Raw genomic sequence first — 17,323 nt, 5'->3', positions numbered from 1 at the left:
TGTTGATGGACACTTGGGCTCTTTCTATAGTTTGGCGACTGTAGACATTTCTGCTACAAACATTGGGGTGCATGTGCCCCTTCAAATCTGTATTTTTGTATCCTTTGGGTAAATACCTACTAGTGCAATTGCCAAGTCATAGGGTAACTCTATTTTTTTTTTATTTTATTTATTTATTTGACAGACAGAGATCAGAAGTAGGCAGAAAGAGAGAGAGGAAGAAGCAGGCTCTCTGCGGAGCGGACAGCCCGATGCGGGGCTCGATCCCAGGACCCTGGGATCATGACCTGAGCCGAAGGCAGAGGCTTTAACCCACTGAGCCACCCAGGCGCCCCTCTATTTTTAACTTTCTGAGGAACCTCCATACTATTCTCCATGGTGGTTGTACCAGCTTGCATACCCCCAACCGTGCAAGAGGATTCCTCTTTCTCTGCATCTTCACCAACACCTGTTGTTTCCTGTGTTGTTAATTTTAGCCATTCTGACAGTCTACACAGTATTTTTTCAAATTTAAATCAACGATTCTCAAGTCTTTATTGTTCAAAGTGGATCAAATAGAGAAGGCAAGGAAAACCAAGAGCTTTGAAGTAGAGGAAACCTGAGTGAGAATCCTGGCTCCCCATTTGCTGGTCAGCCTTAATGTCTCTCTCTCTCTCTCTCTCTTTTTTTTTTTTTTGTTCCAAAAAATGGGGGTGAAGAAGTATGTCTGGAATGGTGGTTGTGAGGATTCAGTGAGACAGGAAGATGACCTGGGAGTGTGTCCCCTTATCCATGAAATGGCAGTAGCGCTGTCGACCTCACGCTGATGATGTAGGAAATAAAGGAGAAAGATTGGAAAGAAGAGGCCACTGGAGAAGTACACCTTCCTTCATGTAGATGAGTCTGGTCTCCCACACACAGTAAACAGCAGAGGGTTTTCCTTGGCCTTCCATTCAGCCAGGATCCTAGCAATGTCTTGCAGTGCATGACTTCTTTAAGGCCATTCTAAGACCTCCTATTCTAGATTAGAAATTTGGGAAAGGACTATATTTGTGGGGAAGTGAACCTACAGGCTGTTTCTCAAGGTTTCTCCAGAGACAGGAAGGTTTCTCTAGGAAGGGACGGGCTAACCAGGCCTTTCTTGATGGCCTACCCCAGTATCCATGAATGGTTCTCATCTTCCCATGAACATTTACCCCTGAAACATTTTTGGGTGCTTACAGTCTGTTGGAAAGGTACCTTGCTGTCCTCTGTGGACACAGGCAGTTTCAATGTGTCAAGTAACAAATTTCACTCTAATTAATAAACATGAATTAGGAGCTTCTCCATTCGGTACTGGTGTCATAGCTTAAAAATCACCTGTCTCTGGCCTTGTTTCTTTTCAATCTGTAATTCACACTGCTGCTGGAACAATTATTCTAAGACACAGCCCTGTGTTGACCCTCTACTTAAAATTCTCTATAGCTTTCCATTGCCAACACTAGCTTTTCCCAAGAGGTATACCAAACAATAATTTTATGAATTTTTTTAAAGCTGTTTGGCTGCACTTGCTGCATTATGCAGAGTTCAGCAGGCTTTATTTTCTTCTGTTATTTTGTTTTTTATTATAGGACTCCTAAAAATCCATATTCTTTAAGCCCTAATGTTCCCTTTGACTCCTGGAAGAAGATAAAGAACTGAACTCGTCCAAAGTCCTCTTTTCCCAGACAAAGTCTGTTAACATTGTGAGTTGGAGAAACTTGTACAAAGTTTAGAGTCCTTGTTGTTCAAGTCCCTTCCTGGGCATCAACCACACTCCTTGCCACAAAACACCTGTCTTACCAAAACCAAGTCACCTTCCTTCTTTCCTTTCTCACTTCTCACTCCTAGCCAAGCTCATATCAGGTGTCTGTCTTATAAAAATCATCCCCAACTTTCAAGCACAATAAGGTCTTCTCTCTCCCAAACTCCAGTTGCCCCTGGAAGATAGATCATGTCACCTTGCTGTCATTTTTGGTTTGTATGTATGACCCTAACGTTTCTATGAGCCCAGAGCCATTGTTTTGTAAAATAACTGCATACATTTTCAAACTTTTGGCCTTTTCTTCTTTGTAATAGCCTTAAAACAACTGAAACACTAATATAATTAATCCTCAACTGTGCTAATGAAAAACATTCAGAAAACTATGTTCAAATGACAAATGGGATTTGGAATTCTACTTGATTTTGGATTCTGTTCCATTGCTTAGCTACAGGACTTTGAGCAAATTACTCAAATTCTGCAAACCTCAGTTTTGTTATCTATAGAGTAAGAGAACTGAAGACAGAAGGACCATTAAGAGGTTGAGAGAAAATATTCTTAAAGTATCATGCATAATATATAGCACTTTGTAGGTCTCTGGTAAATTCACTGATGGTATTGTCATTGTAGAGTATTAAGCAAAATACTTTGCTCTGAGTAGGCACTAGACAAACCCTAGTTGCAGTTCCCTTCCTTGTCCTCCTAGAAATCTTAAATCACTCTGGAGAGCAGAAACTTAATCATCTAAACCAGATATTTATTTGATGCTTGTGATATGGTCATGACCATTTCATAAATTCTCTGTGGAGACAGGAGATGATGATTACACTTCAACACCAAGAATCCTATTCCCCCTTAGAATCCACTAATCATCTAACATAGGGAAGGTTGATGGAGATTAAAAAAAAAAAAAAATTGATACCCACAGAACAAAAAAAAAAAAACAAAAGCAGGTTATTTACAACCTATTTTAAGCAAAGACAAGCAAATCCAAGTTTTGTCCTTGGAGAGTTTTCAATCTGGTAGGGGACAGGAACCATGCCAGCAAGGGATTCCTATCCCAGAAGATGGTAAAGAGCTTGAGAGAGAAGGAAAGTGCCACAGGATCAGGGGAAATGCAAAGGTGGATCTGGGAAAGGCTTGCTGGATGACATGTAAAGATGCAAAGATGAAATAGGGGATTTCCATGCAGAAAGTGTAGTGTGGGTAAAGGCCCAGAGGAAGGGAACCTTGATATATCAAAGAAATATAGTCCAATTTGGTTAAAGCATATTGTATATATGAACTTCAGAAATGAAAATTGTATCTTCTAGGAATTGGGGAGTTAATGGAAGGGAGTAATTGGATTAGCCCTACCATTTAGAAACAGTCCATTTCTAGCAATAGAGTAAGTGCTTATGGGGTTATATTTGAGTGAACACAGAGGGGACCATTAGTGCTCAGAAGTCAAGGTCACCAACCTGCCATCAGCCAAATCTGGCTTCTTTATCATGGACCACTCTCGTTTGCTTAGTGTATCCATGGTGGTATTTAGGTTCGGGTTGAGTAGGCTTTAGTATTGGTTTGTCTCCATATCTTAGTTTCTTTTGCTGTTGCTCCTATTCTTTGAAATTGGAAGTGGCTACTGCAGTAACCATCAGAGAGTTTTGGGAGTGCATACTGTTTTGTAAGAGCAAGGACACTGAGAGATACCCCATTCTATAAACAGTCATGATCCATTGATTTCAGGCTCAAGAAAAATACATCCTAGCATTTCTCTTCTTCTGGCCAAGTCATATTTAAATAAACAAAATTGGGAAAATAAATGGAGTGTAGTCATTGATAGTTTGTGAGCATGCACTATTTTAACTGAGCACTTGGCAATCAGTGTAATTATTCATATTTAACAGTTGCAGTATGTATCTTTTGCTGCATTGTCTGTGGTTTAAAGAACAGGCTGGAGAGAAGAACTTTGGCACATTTTAATTCCTATTACTGGCCTAAGTATCTTCAGGATGGGTATTTTGGAATGAAAATCAAGTATCCATCGTCCTGTGAAATCAATGCAGTCTTGACCACCCACCTACAAAGAAGTTCTAGTAGATCAAATTCTGTTTTCCACTGGCTTTTGTAATAAAACCAAAGATATGTTTCTTTTAATATTTTAATATTTCTTTAGAAATATTCATTTTGAGAAATGTCGTATTTAAAAATCCAGCCTATGTTTCAACATACATTTAAAATAAGAATTTTCTTCTGAAGTATTAACATTGCCCAAGAGGATCCTATAAATGTACACAAAACAATTAATTTTGCTGTTTTGAAGGTTTGAAGGAAATCAGAAATGAAATGAAAAAAAAAGTATTTTAAAGAAAAAAAAATAGCTTAGCCAAATATATATGTTTATTAAGTAATTGAAAGGCACCTGATTCTCTGTATCAGGAATCCAAAATTAATTGAAGTCTGGCCCATGCCCTTGATTATCTTTTTTAGTCTGGCACAGGGAAAGAGTCCTATAAACAAGCCCATTTACACTATGATGTGCTAAGTGCTCAATGAAGGAATGAGAGCGTGCTGGGGGAAGTCCAGTGGGAGAGACTACTCGGCCCTCACAGGGAAGGCAGCATTTGAATAGGGTATTGAAGGGTGAGTAGGAGTTCAGAGGAGGGGAAAGAACAGTCTCTGGAGCTGGACTTCCTGGTTGAAGTCTTAGCTCTTTGATGACTTCTTGAAGGGACCTCGGGTAAATTGCCCATCCCTCTGTCTTCATTTTCTTCTCTGAAAAACTGGGGTCATATTTGCTGTGGCACCCAAAGCTGTTGTGAAGAGTCAACCCATGTAAGAAACTTAGAACACTGCCTCGTGTGCTCGCTTTGGCAGCACATATACTAAAATTGGAACAATACAAGATGATTAGCATGGCCCCTGCGCAAGGAAGACACGCAAATTTGTGAAGCGTCCCATATTTTTGTAGGAAAAGAAAAAATGAAAGAAGATGGGATTGGGAGGGAAATAAACCGTAAAAGACTCAATCTCAAAAAACAGACTGAGGGTTGCTAGGGGGATGGGGGATGGGAGGGGGTGGTGGGGATATGGACATTGGGGAGGGTATGGGCTATGATGAGTGCTGTGAAATGTGTAAACCTGGCGATTCATAGACGTGTACCCCTGGGGATAAAAATACATTATATGTTTATTAAAAAAATAATTAATTAAAAAAAAAAGAACACTGCCTCGCACACAGTAAGAGTTCAGGAGGTGTGCTGCTGCTGTTGCATCATCGGGAGGGAGAGTCACGTGGTCACAAGCAGAGGGAACAGCATCCTGCATTTTTTTATGCTGAAAGAAATTGAAAATGATGTCCAGCTAATGGCTTTTACAAGTGAGAAATTTAATGCGAGATGTAGAGAAGGAATGGAAGTAGAGTCAAACCTTTCAGAGGCCCTGATTGATGAGAAAAGGACAGAGTTACCGTGCACCCCAGGTCAGCCTTCCAGCTCACTCCATCCCAGGTACATCAGAGTGTCCCCAGACACCCCAGATGCACAGCCACTCCTTTTTCCATCCTGGAGAAAAGCTGTAGTGAAACAGTAGCAACTGAAGAATGAGAGCCATTGAGTGCAACACACAGGCGAGGAGGCCGTGAGAGACAGAGACTCCAATGATTGCGTTTCGCTTCCCACACTATGGCCCCTACCTGATCCACGGGTCTGCTCTCTCTGCTGATTCCTATGAAAGACATTTATGTATTGTTAACAGATACACTTAACGCCTCCAGTCAGGCAGTTTCTATCAGATAACCGTTAAAATTACAGAAGATACAACTTGCTGAAAATAAGTTAATTGGCCACTAAAGTGTTGATGATTATTAAGGGGGCTGAGTCAGGATGAGAAAACTAGAAAAGGTGACAGAGAACTATATACGATCAGAACCAAAAAGAGACCCTACCAACTGCCTCCTTCTCCCATAGATGTAAGTAATTACTAAAGTGGCTGAAACTTGGAATCCATTGATTTTTACAGTTAATGGCAGATAAGGGAAGCAAGTCTTTCTGAAATCCTGGCTTGGACAGGCACATCATGAAGATTTGGGTAATGGGTTCCGGGGCTTACAAATTCTGCACAGGTGATTTGTTCTCTATATTGCATTTCTATTTAATCAGATGTGCCCATGTTTGTTTCATTTTCTGTGAAATAGGAAATCAAGGAGAAATTGGATTCCAGTCACAAGCGAGATATAGAAGGCATGGGCGTTCCAGAAATCAAGTATGGAGATTCTGTCTGCTTTGTGCAGCATATAGCCAGCGGTCTGTGGGTGACCTACAAAGCACAAGATGCCAAGACCTCCCGCCTTGGACCTCTGAAAAGAAAGGTGGGGTCAGAGAGGCTGTCTGGAATTGTTTTACCCCGAAGTAGGAGCAGCTAAGCAAGAAAAGTGATTATGAGAATAAGACAAACATGATGTATGTTCACTTCTTACTATTTTTGCTATTCTGAAGAGTTTTCTTGTGACAGGTTTTACTCTTTCATTTGGTTATTTTGACCCCATTTTCAGTGCAAAAGAAAAGAAAAGAAAAAGTTAAATACATGGCAAATCTGAGGAGGGGATAGAATTTGTTCAGTGCACTCGAAAACCTGAAATAATAACTCTTAGTGGTATGCTGTTTGGGGATTATTCACACCATTGCTCTCTTCCTTTAAGTGGATAATTGAGTTACTGTGTGGTTTTCATAATATAGATTCTAAATAGAATTGCTACAGAGAAAATGCAGATTGCATGATAACAAGCCCACAGGAACCAAAGTGCAGAAAGATGAGATATTGTGTGTTGATGCTACATCCACGGAATGGACATGATTTGAGTGGCCCATCCCAGCCAGTTGCAGTGGAAAACTGGCTTGGAGACACACCACATCCTTTTGCCAGAAAAGTAGTAGTGTTTCTTTTGATAAGAACCAGAAAATAGATGCCAGGGGCATGATTTCCCTTGGAAAAACCCTTACAAAACACCGTTTTGGGTAGTCAAGGAACCCTAGGAGAGGGTTCTAGGAGCCATTGTACCTTGTAGCTTGGGTTTAGCAGCCTAATATGGAGGTGATGGAAAGTTCAGAATGCAGATTGTTGTAAGAAAGGAGCATGGGAGCAAACCATAAGGTGATAGCTTGCTTTTGTGTAAGTAAAACATACCCAGGAAAGTATCCAGAAATGGGAAACTGAAATCACGAGAAGGAGAGGGAAAATAAAATAAATAACAAATACGCTGACTAAACTATAGCCCTTTCCTTTCCTCTATAAAGAGTTATCAAAACTGGATAAAATACAAAAACAAAAAGAGAGAAAGAAAAACCAAAACCACTTGATGGCTTCAACAACCAGGGTATGCCTCTAGGACAGAAGTACTAAAGACCCCAGACAGAAGGCCAGTGCACTGACTAAGTGAGCCGCATCTTGGTCTCTACCTGCCGCTCAGCATATTGGCAGAGTTACAGCACCAAGGAATGGGGTCTTGTGTTAGCTTCACTGGGCTAGAGAGACAGGTGAGAGATAAGGTTGGCCAGGGTTTCTGGGACTTACGGGGCCACGGTTCTAGAATGGAGGGAACTGTAGAAACATGAACCTGAAATTCTATATACAATTTCCCCTTAAGCTGACTGGGGGTGGGCTTTGAAGCCAGGATAGCAAACAGAAAGCACACAGTGCTTCTCTAATGGAGAAGAGCAAAGTGGAGATGTCAATAGCATGACAATCCTAGGGATAATAAGATTGGGGTTTAGGGTCCCTCAAGTTCGAACAGCCCTTGAAAATATAGTAGGCTTTCAGTTAAATCTCAAAAGGGCTCTAACCTAGGAGTATGAACTACCTCTGGAAATAAGGACAACTTGAAGATAGGCTGGTAAGATGGGTGGATTTTTGGCATCCATCAGAAGAAAATTAAATCCTCTGTAGAGTACAATGGTACCATCTAGAGTCTCCACAATATTCCATACCTCCTAAGATAATGATGGCATTTAAAGGGGTGGAATTTGTGGATCTCGGTTCTCCTCTTGGGAGGAGACACACTCAAATGACCCTGTTGACGAGGAGAAGTCCCACCTTGTGTTGCTGACTTCTGCCTGTCCCTGCCTTTCTCGTCCAGGACTATAGTCTACATATTCCTTTAACTGCAGCCATGTGCATGTGAATCTGGAAGGTCCTTTCAGAAACTCTCTAAATGATGTCATGATGTTCAGCCCCTGACAGGGCTGCCCTGCTCTATTTTGTGAGAAGCAGGTTAAGTTTCTTTCTAAAAATACAAAGGATGTTCAAATCTGTTTTAAGCATTTTATAAAACAAAACAGGGACCTAGAAAAACCAATGGAAAATAGACACCGTGAAAAACCTAATGGTAACTCCCTTTAAAGGAAGTGCTCTCTTTGCCATTCCTGTCCCAGGCTTCTGCTGTCTTCTCTTGAATTATGGGAATCCTCCTAGAGAAAAAGTGGGCTGCGGTGATCAGTAAGGCCCATAATAACAGGGTCCTAACAGCTGCATTCCCCCTACTTCTCATTACTTTTCTGTTTGGCTGGCTGGTTTGAATGTGTTATCTGAACAAGCAAAAATGTCAGGATTTTGGTCTTTAGGGGCCCAAATACTGGGACTGGGGCCAGAATGAACCTAATAGCAATGCATTGCCAAATCTCAGTGCACCCTTGTTAAACAGTTGCTGGGCAGTTCTCACTGCCCACAACTGTTCTGAAACAGTTGGTGAATCTAGTACTAGGGGTATCCTTGGCTAACCCTTATGCTACAGTATGCAGATGGGGTGAAGGTCATTGTCAAAACTGAATATAAACTTTGGCAAGCCAGTGTTCTACTTCATGTGTGAACTCATTATGTTAGGACACAATTTCAGAAGAATAAATAACCAGAGATCTTTACATGGAAAGGAAAAGAAGTTTCTTTGAGCTAAGAACAAGAGAGACTGGAACCCCTTTTCCTAAAGATATTTGCTGAAGCCTGGTTTTATGTAATTGACCCCACCCCAGACCCTGGCACCTACAAATGGTCTCTCTTCCCTTAACTTACTTCAAGAGGAACCTTGTCAAGAATTTGAACAAGGGTTTAAGTCTGACTTGAACCAGCCTCAAACCACCCTAGATGGTATATGCATACACTTGACCCTTTCAAGGGAAGAAACCCACTGACCTCCATATTCAAAGCTGGTAACCATGCTCAAAAATTATACCTGATGTCACTGGTAATAAATACATATATTTAGCTTTTAGATAAATGATTTGAGATCAGTAATATACAGCCCCTTATAAGAAATATTCACTGAGTACTTCCTAGATTCTGGGAAACATGGTTGTGATTGATGTGTAGATCATTTAATCCTCAAAATGACTCTAGAAGTCCATTTAGTGGTGAATTTGAAGCAAAGAGAAGTTAAGTAACTTGCTTGACATCACACAGCTAGAAAGTAAGAAAGTAGGACTAGAATCCACATCAGCTACTACCAGAGCCTGTGCCTTCAAACGCCCTTCTCAGCCTCCATGAGAAGAGTTCCTTCCCCAGTTGTACGTTCAGAAGGAACTGTCCTTCAGGAGAGGAACCCAAGCCCAGTCCCAGTAGAGCATTTTTCTTTAACTTGCTTTTCTTGCTCAATTTATCTCTGGAGGAAAGGCTCTGAACAAAGTGACTTTCTTCCATTTCCAAGGGTAAAGTTTTGTTCATTTCAAGAGAAAAATCTATTACAAAATATGTTTGCACCTTTTCAAATGGGCCATCTAAGCCTAAGGAATTTACTGTAACTCATACCACAGTGGCACATAAAATTTCACTTTCATCAAAACACTGTGTCTCAGGAATGATTCATAGGTCAGTAATGGGGAGTGCAGGCAGAATAACTCCGTTAATGGCCTGTTTTCAAGGGGGCATGGGGGAACTTGGTTGGGGAGAAGGAATACAAGGGATGGGGGGAATCTGGCAAGAAATGGTGACTGTCCAGCTATGAAGTAGCGTGTAACCGGATGCGGTATCCTTGGCTCTGTGGGTAGGTCATACTCCACCAGGAAGGCCACATGGATGACGGGTTAACACTGCAGAGATGCCAGCGCGAGGAGTCGCAGGCTGCTCGCATCATCCGGAACACAACCGCCTTATTCAGCCAGTTTGTGAGGTACAGAAGCTCCTTCCTTTCTTCTGTTAGTTCCTACTCTGGGGCCATCCAATCCCACCTCCCCGTCCCCTTTTGATACTACAAGTTTTCAGGAAATTATTAAACATCAGCAAAGAGTTTTATCACAGAGAGCTTGGGACTTAATAGTCTTTCTCAGAAGATGACCTCCTAGCTTTACCCGTGGCCCCACACATGCTTATGCCCCCACTGGTGCCATCAGGAATACCCAGGGTCTCCTCCCGAAAATTAAGTGATGAGTGCCTGGAGCACTGCAGGTCCCTTTTGGATTCATAGGTGAAGAGGGAAGAAATGGATCCACACCCTTTGTGCTGTTTTGCCCTGTTTAGAAAAACTTTCTCCATCATTTAGAATCGTTGCTATGGTTTTGATTCAAGTGGATTTGCATTGAAAGCCTTGGGTTACCTACCTGTGGCTGGGACTTAAATGGGAACAGTAACTGAGGTGCCTGCGTGGGTCATAATCCCCTCAATGCCTAAACAGTGCTGCCAGAGCAGAACGCTGTGGACTGTGTTCACCAATTACCGGGAGAAATGGATTCTGTTGTAAACAGTGCAGTGTTCCAAGTCATCCTTCTTTTGTAGGAAAAGAGCTCTAATGCCGAGGGGCCTTAAACTGCGTGCGTGAATTTGCATGAAATGAGAACAATTTTGTTTACCTTGACTTTTCCATTTGGAATACTGCGATCCAAGTAATATGTGTGTGTTAGGATATAGGCTAAGCTGCCGTTACAGTTAAAGATACATTTATTCTCATCTAACTAAGAATATAAGGTAGCCCAGGTTGGGCTACTGAGGCTCAGGGTCCTTTTATCTTGCTGGTTTCTTAAAGTGTACCTGGACCAGCACAGTAGCATCACCTGAGAATGTGTTAAAAAATACACATTCTCAGGTGTCGCCAAATTAGACACCTGGAAGATGATATTCCAGGAAATCGTGTTTTGATAGGCCCTCCAGCTGATGCTGAATCATGCTGAATTTGACAAACCATTGCCCCGGAGGAGGGGTCTTACCTTTGGCCACATGTGAGATTCATCTGGAGAGTTGAGTTTTGTTTTTGTTGTTGTTGTTGTTGTTTTTAAGATTTTATTTATTTGACAGAGATCACAGGTAGGCAGAGAGAGAGAGGAAGGGAAGCAGACTCCCTGCTGAGCAGAAAGCCCGATGCAGGACTCCATCCCTGGACCCTGGGATCATGACCTGAGCCGAAGGCAGAGGCTTTAATGTGCTGAGCCACCCAGGCGCCCCATGGAGAATTTTTAATACCCTGATGCCTAGGTGGCATCTCATACCGATTGCATTAGAATTTCTGTGGGTGGGCCAGCTGGGTGACTCAGTTGGTTAAGCATCCAACTCTTGATTTCAGTTCAGGTCATGACCTCAGAGTCATGAGATTTGAGCTCAGCCTGGAGTCTGCTTGAGATTCTTTCCCTCTGCCCCTCCCCCCAGCTTGCTTGCTCTCTCTTTCTCTGAAATAAGTAAATGAATCTTTAAAAAAATACAAATAGTAAAAAAACAGATCTCTAGAATTTCTGTGATGGGATTCAAACACCAGCTTTGGATTCAAGCTCCCCAGGAGATTCTAATATTCAACACCACTGAGACCAACTATCCTGGTATATTTTCCTCATGTACATGATCAAAAATAACATGCTAGCATCATTTCTCAAATCTGTACTGTGAGAAAAAAAAGGAGGGGGGTAGTGGGGTGGGGTGAGGAAATTGGGAGTGGTGGAGGAGAAGTGATTTCTTTTGTTTAAAAATATGACCTAGGGGCGCCTGGGTGGCTCAGTGGGTTAAGCCGCTGCCTTCGGCTCGGGTCATGATCTCAGGGTCCTGGGATCAAGTCCCGCATCAGGCTCTCTGCTCAGCAGGGAGCCTGCTTCCCTCTCTCTCTTTCTGCCTGCCTCTCCGTCTACTTGTGATTTCTCTCTGTCAAATAAATAAAATCTTTAAAAAAAAAAAAAACATGACCTAGAAGTAGATCGCTTTTCTTGTACTCAACTAATTAAAATCAGTCAGATGACCACACCTAACTGCAGGGAGATTGAGAAATATATTGTCTGGTTGGTAGATTGTGTTCCCAGTACCACTCAGGCATCCCATTACCAAAATAGAGAAGGGAAAGTAGACAATGAGGTATTCCTACCACAGAATGGAACTGGGGCTTACACATCAGCCATTCCACTATCACTGGTTTCCTGTGATCCCCAAACAAAGTGCTTCCTCCTTTCTATTCCCCAAAATGTCCAGACCTGCTCCCCTTCTTCAGAGAAAGGATATTAGAATGAATAGCTTGGTACAGGAATTAAAAGATGGCTGTGTGCAAAAATGAGCTTTTCATGTAGCCTTGACTATCTCCAGAACTATCATCCTAGAGGTCGAATGGCTTTATTTTTTTATTTGGTTCTCAGTTCTCTGAAACACTGCCCTTGTGCCTGTCTTACAAGTCAGAATTCAAAATGGATCAAAGACCTAATTATAAGACCTAAAATTATAAAAACTAGGGAAGAAAACATAGGCTTGAACTTTTATGACCTTGAATTAGGCAGTGGCTTATTCAATATGACACCAGAAACAGAAGCAATAAAAGAATATATATAAACTGGACTTGATCAAATGAAAAAGGTTTTTGCTACAAGGGGAACCATCAAGAAAGTGAAAAAACAACCTAGGTGATGGGAAAGAATATTTCAAATCATGTATTGACAAGAGACTTGTATCTGGAATAAAGAACTCTTACAGCTCAACCTTAAAAAGACAAATGGACCAATTTACAAAATGGGCAAAGATCTGAATAGACATTTCTCCAAAGAAAATACGCAAATGGCCAATAAGCATATGAAAAGACGGTCAATGCCATTAGCCATGAGGAAAAATGCAAATCAAAACCAGAGTGAGAGAATTTTACTCCCACAGGGATGGCTATAATTAAAGAGACTTAATAAGAAGCGTGAGACAGGATGTGGAGAAGTTGGAACCTTCATATATTGTTGGTGGGAATGTAAAATGTTGGCAGCCATATTGGAATACCATCTGGAAATTCCTCAAAAAGTTAAACATATGACTGAATTATTTCACTCCTAGGTTATATACCTAAGAGATATGAAATATGTCTACTCAAAAACTGGTACGCAGATGTTCCGAACAGCATTATTCATATTAGCCACAAAGTGATAACAACCCAAAAGACCAATGATGGATGGATAAACAAAATGTGCCGTTTTCGCACAATGGAGTATTACTTATCCATAAAAAGGAATGAAGTATTGATAGAGGCTGTTCATGATAGGATTCTACTTACATGAGATATCCAGAATAGGCATTTCCATAGAGACAGAAAGTAGATCAGTGGTTGTCCAGAAGGGACAGGGGCAGTGACTGCTAATGGGTATGGGATTTGGACGGAAACTGATGAAAAAGTTCTAAAATTGATTGAAGCAATGGTTGCCAAACTATAAATATACTAAAAACCATTAAACCACTGAATTGCACCCTTTAAATAGATGATTGTGTAATATGTGAATTATATTTTAATAAAGCTATTACTTTAAAAAGTCAGTGGGAGTTACATACCTGACAGTGGGAAAATTATTTTTAAACAGCTTTATTGGGTTATAATTTACATATCATAAAATCCATCCTTTTAAGTGTGCAACTCAGTGAATTTTAATAACTTTACTGAACAAAGCAACTATCTCCATAATTTGCTTTTCAAGCATTTCTATCACCCCAAAAAGATCCCTTATGCCTATTGTAGTATATATTATTTCTTGCCCCCAGCATTAGACAACCAATCATATGGTTTTGGTCTCTCTTGATTTAATACCTTTATAAGTTGATTCATACATTATATTGTCTTTTGATCCTGGCCTTTTCCCTTGAGATTCATCCCTATTGTACTACAAGTATATATACTGTGTGTATACACACACACACACACACACACATATATGATTGTGTGTGTGTGTGTAGAGTATATATAGAGTGTATATAAGAGATATAGAGAGAGACGGACAAGTATAGATATACCTCACATTCTGTTTGTCAGTTGAGAATCAGTGGGTTTTTTCTCTTTTTGTTTATTATCAGTATTGGTTCCGTGGATATTTGTGTAAAAGTCTTTGGGTATGTATTTTCATTTCTCTTGGGTAAATAGCAGGAAGTAGAATTGCAATGTCATATGTAATTTGTTTAACACTTATACGTATTTTTTTAAAAAAGGATTTTATTTGAGAGAGAGTAAGCGAGAGAAAAAGCATAAATTGGGGGAGGGGTAGAGGCAAAGGGAGAAGCAGACTCTCTGCTGAGTGGGGAGCCCAATGTGGGGCTCAGTCCTAGGACTCCAGGATCCTGACCTGAGCCAAATGCAGACATTTAATCAACTGAGCCACCCAGGTGCCCCAACATGTTTATATTTTTATGATAAAATATACAGAGCATAGCATTTACCATTTCAACCAGTTTTAAGTGTATCATTTGTGATATTAACCAAATTCAGATTTTTGTACAATCATCACCACTGTCCTTCCCCAGAACTTCTACAACATTGGAAACAGAAATCTATACCCATTAAACAATAACTCTGCCTTCTTCCCCACTCTCCACCAGGCCCTGGTAAACAGTATTCAACCTTTCTATGAATTTCACTAATTTAACCAGAATCATACAAAATTTGTCTTTTTGTGCCTTGCTTATTTCATTTAACAAAGTCCACTGGATATTTGGGTATGCCTAATTTTTAGGAAACTGGAAGCCCTCTTTCCAAAGAAGATATGCCATTTTATGTTCCACTCAGATATACAAAGTTCCAATTTCTCCACACCCGTATTGTCTGTTTTTGATTGTAGATATTCTAGTGGCTTATGAAGCAGTATGCTGTTATGATTTTAATTTGCATTTCCAAAATGACTAATGATTTTGAATGTCTTTTCATGTACTTATTAGCTATTCATATATCTTCTTTAGGAAAATGTAATCAAGGCTTTGCCTGTTTTTGGTTGGGTGGTTTGTCTTCACGCTGACATTTGACAATTCTTTGTATCTTCTGGTTGCAAGTTTTCTGTTGCTTCGTGATTTGAAGATATTTTCTCTTAGTCTGTGGCTTTTTCCCCTCCTTTTCTTAATGATATCTTTGAAGAACAAACATTTTAATATTGGTGAAGTCCAATTTAACATAACTTTTGTTTCTGGATTGTGCTTTTGAGTGTCCTAAGAGCTCTTGCCCAACCCAGAGTCACCAGGATTTTCTCCTGTGTTTCTTCTGAAAGTTTTGTAATTTAAGCTCTTACGTTAGCTCTGTGATCCATATTGAATCTGTTTTTGGATATGGCCTGATGTAAGAATTGAAATTCCTTTTTTTTTTTTTCCTTTTAAAGTGGATCATTTTGATACCTCATTGTCCTTGCCTAATTATTTGAAAGGCTCTTTCCTCCATCACGTTCCCTTGGCACCTTTGTCAAAAGCTAAGTGACCATAAATTTAATGGTATGTTTCTAGACCCTCAGTTCTATTCTACTGGCTTACATGTCTCTCAAAACAACACTGTCCTGATGAACATAGCTTTATAGTAAGTATTAAAATCCGATAGAATCCTCTAGTTTTGTACTTTTTTTTCAAAATTATTTTGGCTTTTCTGGGTCCTTTGAATTCCCATATAAATTTTAGGGTGAATTTGTCAACTTTTGCTTGCCAGGATATTGATAGGAAATGCATTGAAACTTTAGATCAATTTGATGGAAGAACTTTTATCTTAACTGTACTGAATCTTCTAATTCATGTAGAATGTCTCTCCCTTTATCTTTTCTTCTTGAAATCCTTTCTGCAAGATATTATAGTTTTCAATGTTTGTCTTAAGTCTTTTTTTTTTTCAGCATAACAGTATTCATTATTTTTTCACCACACCCAGTGCTCCATGCAATCTGTGCCCTCTATAATCCCCACCACCTGGTACCCCAACTTCCCACCCCCCCACCACTTCAAACCCCTCAGATTGTTTTTCAGAGTCCATAGTCTCTCATGGTTCACCTCCCCTTCCAATTTCCCCCAGCTCCCTTCTCCTCTCTAACTCCCCATGTCCTCCATGCTATTTGTTATGCTCCACAAATAAGTGAAAGTATATGATAATTTACTCTCTCTGCTTGACTTATTTCACTCAGCATAATCTCTTCCAGTCCCGTCCATGTTGCTACAAAATTTGGGTATTCATCCTTTCTGATGGAGGCATAATACTCCATAGTGTATATGGACCACATCTTCCTTATCCATTCGTCCATTGAAGGGCATCTTGGTTCTTTCCACAGTTTGGCGACCATGGACATTGCTGCTATAAACATTGGGGTACAGATGGCCCTTCTTTTCATGACATCTGTATCTTTGGGGTAAATACCCAGGAGTGCAATGGAAGTTCTATTTTTAATTTCTTGAGGAATCTCCACACTGTTCTCCAAAGAGGCTGAACCAACTTGCATTCCCACCAACAGTGGAAGAGGGTTCCCCTTTCTCCACATCCCCTCCAACATATGTTGTTTCCTGTCTTGTTAATTTTGGCCATTCTAACTGGTGTAAGGTGATATCTCAATGTGGTTTTAATTTGAATCTCCCTGATGGCTAGTGATGATGAGCATTTATTCATGTGTCTGATAGCCATTTGTATGTCTTCATTGGAGAAGTGTCTGTTCATATCTTCTGCCCATTTTTTGATATGATTTTCTGTTTTGTGTGTGTTGAGTTTGAGGAGTTTATTATAGATCCTGGATATCAACCTTTTGTCTGTACTGTCATTTGCAAATATCTTCTCCCATTCTGTGGGTTGCCTCTTTGTTTTCTTGATTATTTCCTTTGCTGTGCAGAAGCTTTGATTTTGATGAAGTCCCAAAAGTATATTTTCACTTTTGTTTCCTTTGCCTTTGGAGACATATCTTGAAAGAAGTTGCTGTGGCTGAGATCGAAGAGATTACTGCCTATGTTCTCCTCTAGGATTCTGATGGATTCCTGTCTCACGTTGAAACTCGGACCATTCTCTTACACCGTACACAAAGATAAACTCAAAATGGATAAAAGACCTTAGGTGTCTTCTATAAAAGTTATCCCTAAGTATTTTTGATGCTACTACAGTTGGAATTGTTCTCTTAATTTCTTTTCAAATTGTTCACTGCATACATAATACGGAAGGAACAGAAATTGAGTTTTTTAAATATCAATCATGCGTCCTGTGACTTATTTGAAAAGTTTATTCTAGTGGATTTTTTTTTTTTTTTGGTGTGCATTCTTTATCTACAAACAGGATCATGTCATTTGTTAATAAAGTTCTGTTTTTTTTTCCTTTACAAAATGGATGCCCTTTCTTTCCTGCTCCTCACCGCCCCCCCACCTTGATTGCAGTGGATAGAACATCCATTACAATGTGAA

At 40.2% G+C, this 17,323-nt stretch overlaps 1 protein-coding gene and 1 non-coding gene across 2 annotated transcripts in view; both read left to right on the top strand.

Annotated features, from left to right (window-relative positions):
* Positions 1–17,323, top strand: part of RYR3 (ryanodine receptor 3) — a 355,591-nt gene that overhangs the window by 84,241 nt on the left and 254,027 nt on the right. The window contains 2 exon segments of the mRNA XM_059372112.1: positions 5,937–6,110; positions 9,775–9,896. Coding sequence (XP_059228095.1) covers positions 5,937–6,110; positions 9,775–9,896 — 296 coding nt within the window.
* Positions 4,603–4,708, top strand: LOC132000401 (U6 spliceosomal RNA). The gene has a single exon (XR_009399276.1). It is a non-coding gene; the product is annotated as a U6 spliceosomal RNA (small nuclear RNA).

The sequence above is a fragment of the Mustela nigripes genome, chromosome 13 (assembly GCF_022355385.1).
Source record: "Mustela nigripes isolate SB6536 chromosome 13, MUSNIG.SB6536, whole genome shotgun sequence".
Classification (NCBI taxonomy): domain Eukaryota; kingdom Metazoa; phylum Chordata; class Mammalia; order Carnivora; family Mustelidae; genus Mustela; species Mustela nigripes.
The sequence above is the reverse complement of the archived record's forward strand: the minus strand, read 5'-3'. Positions and strand labels throughout refer to the sequence as shown.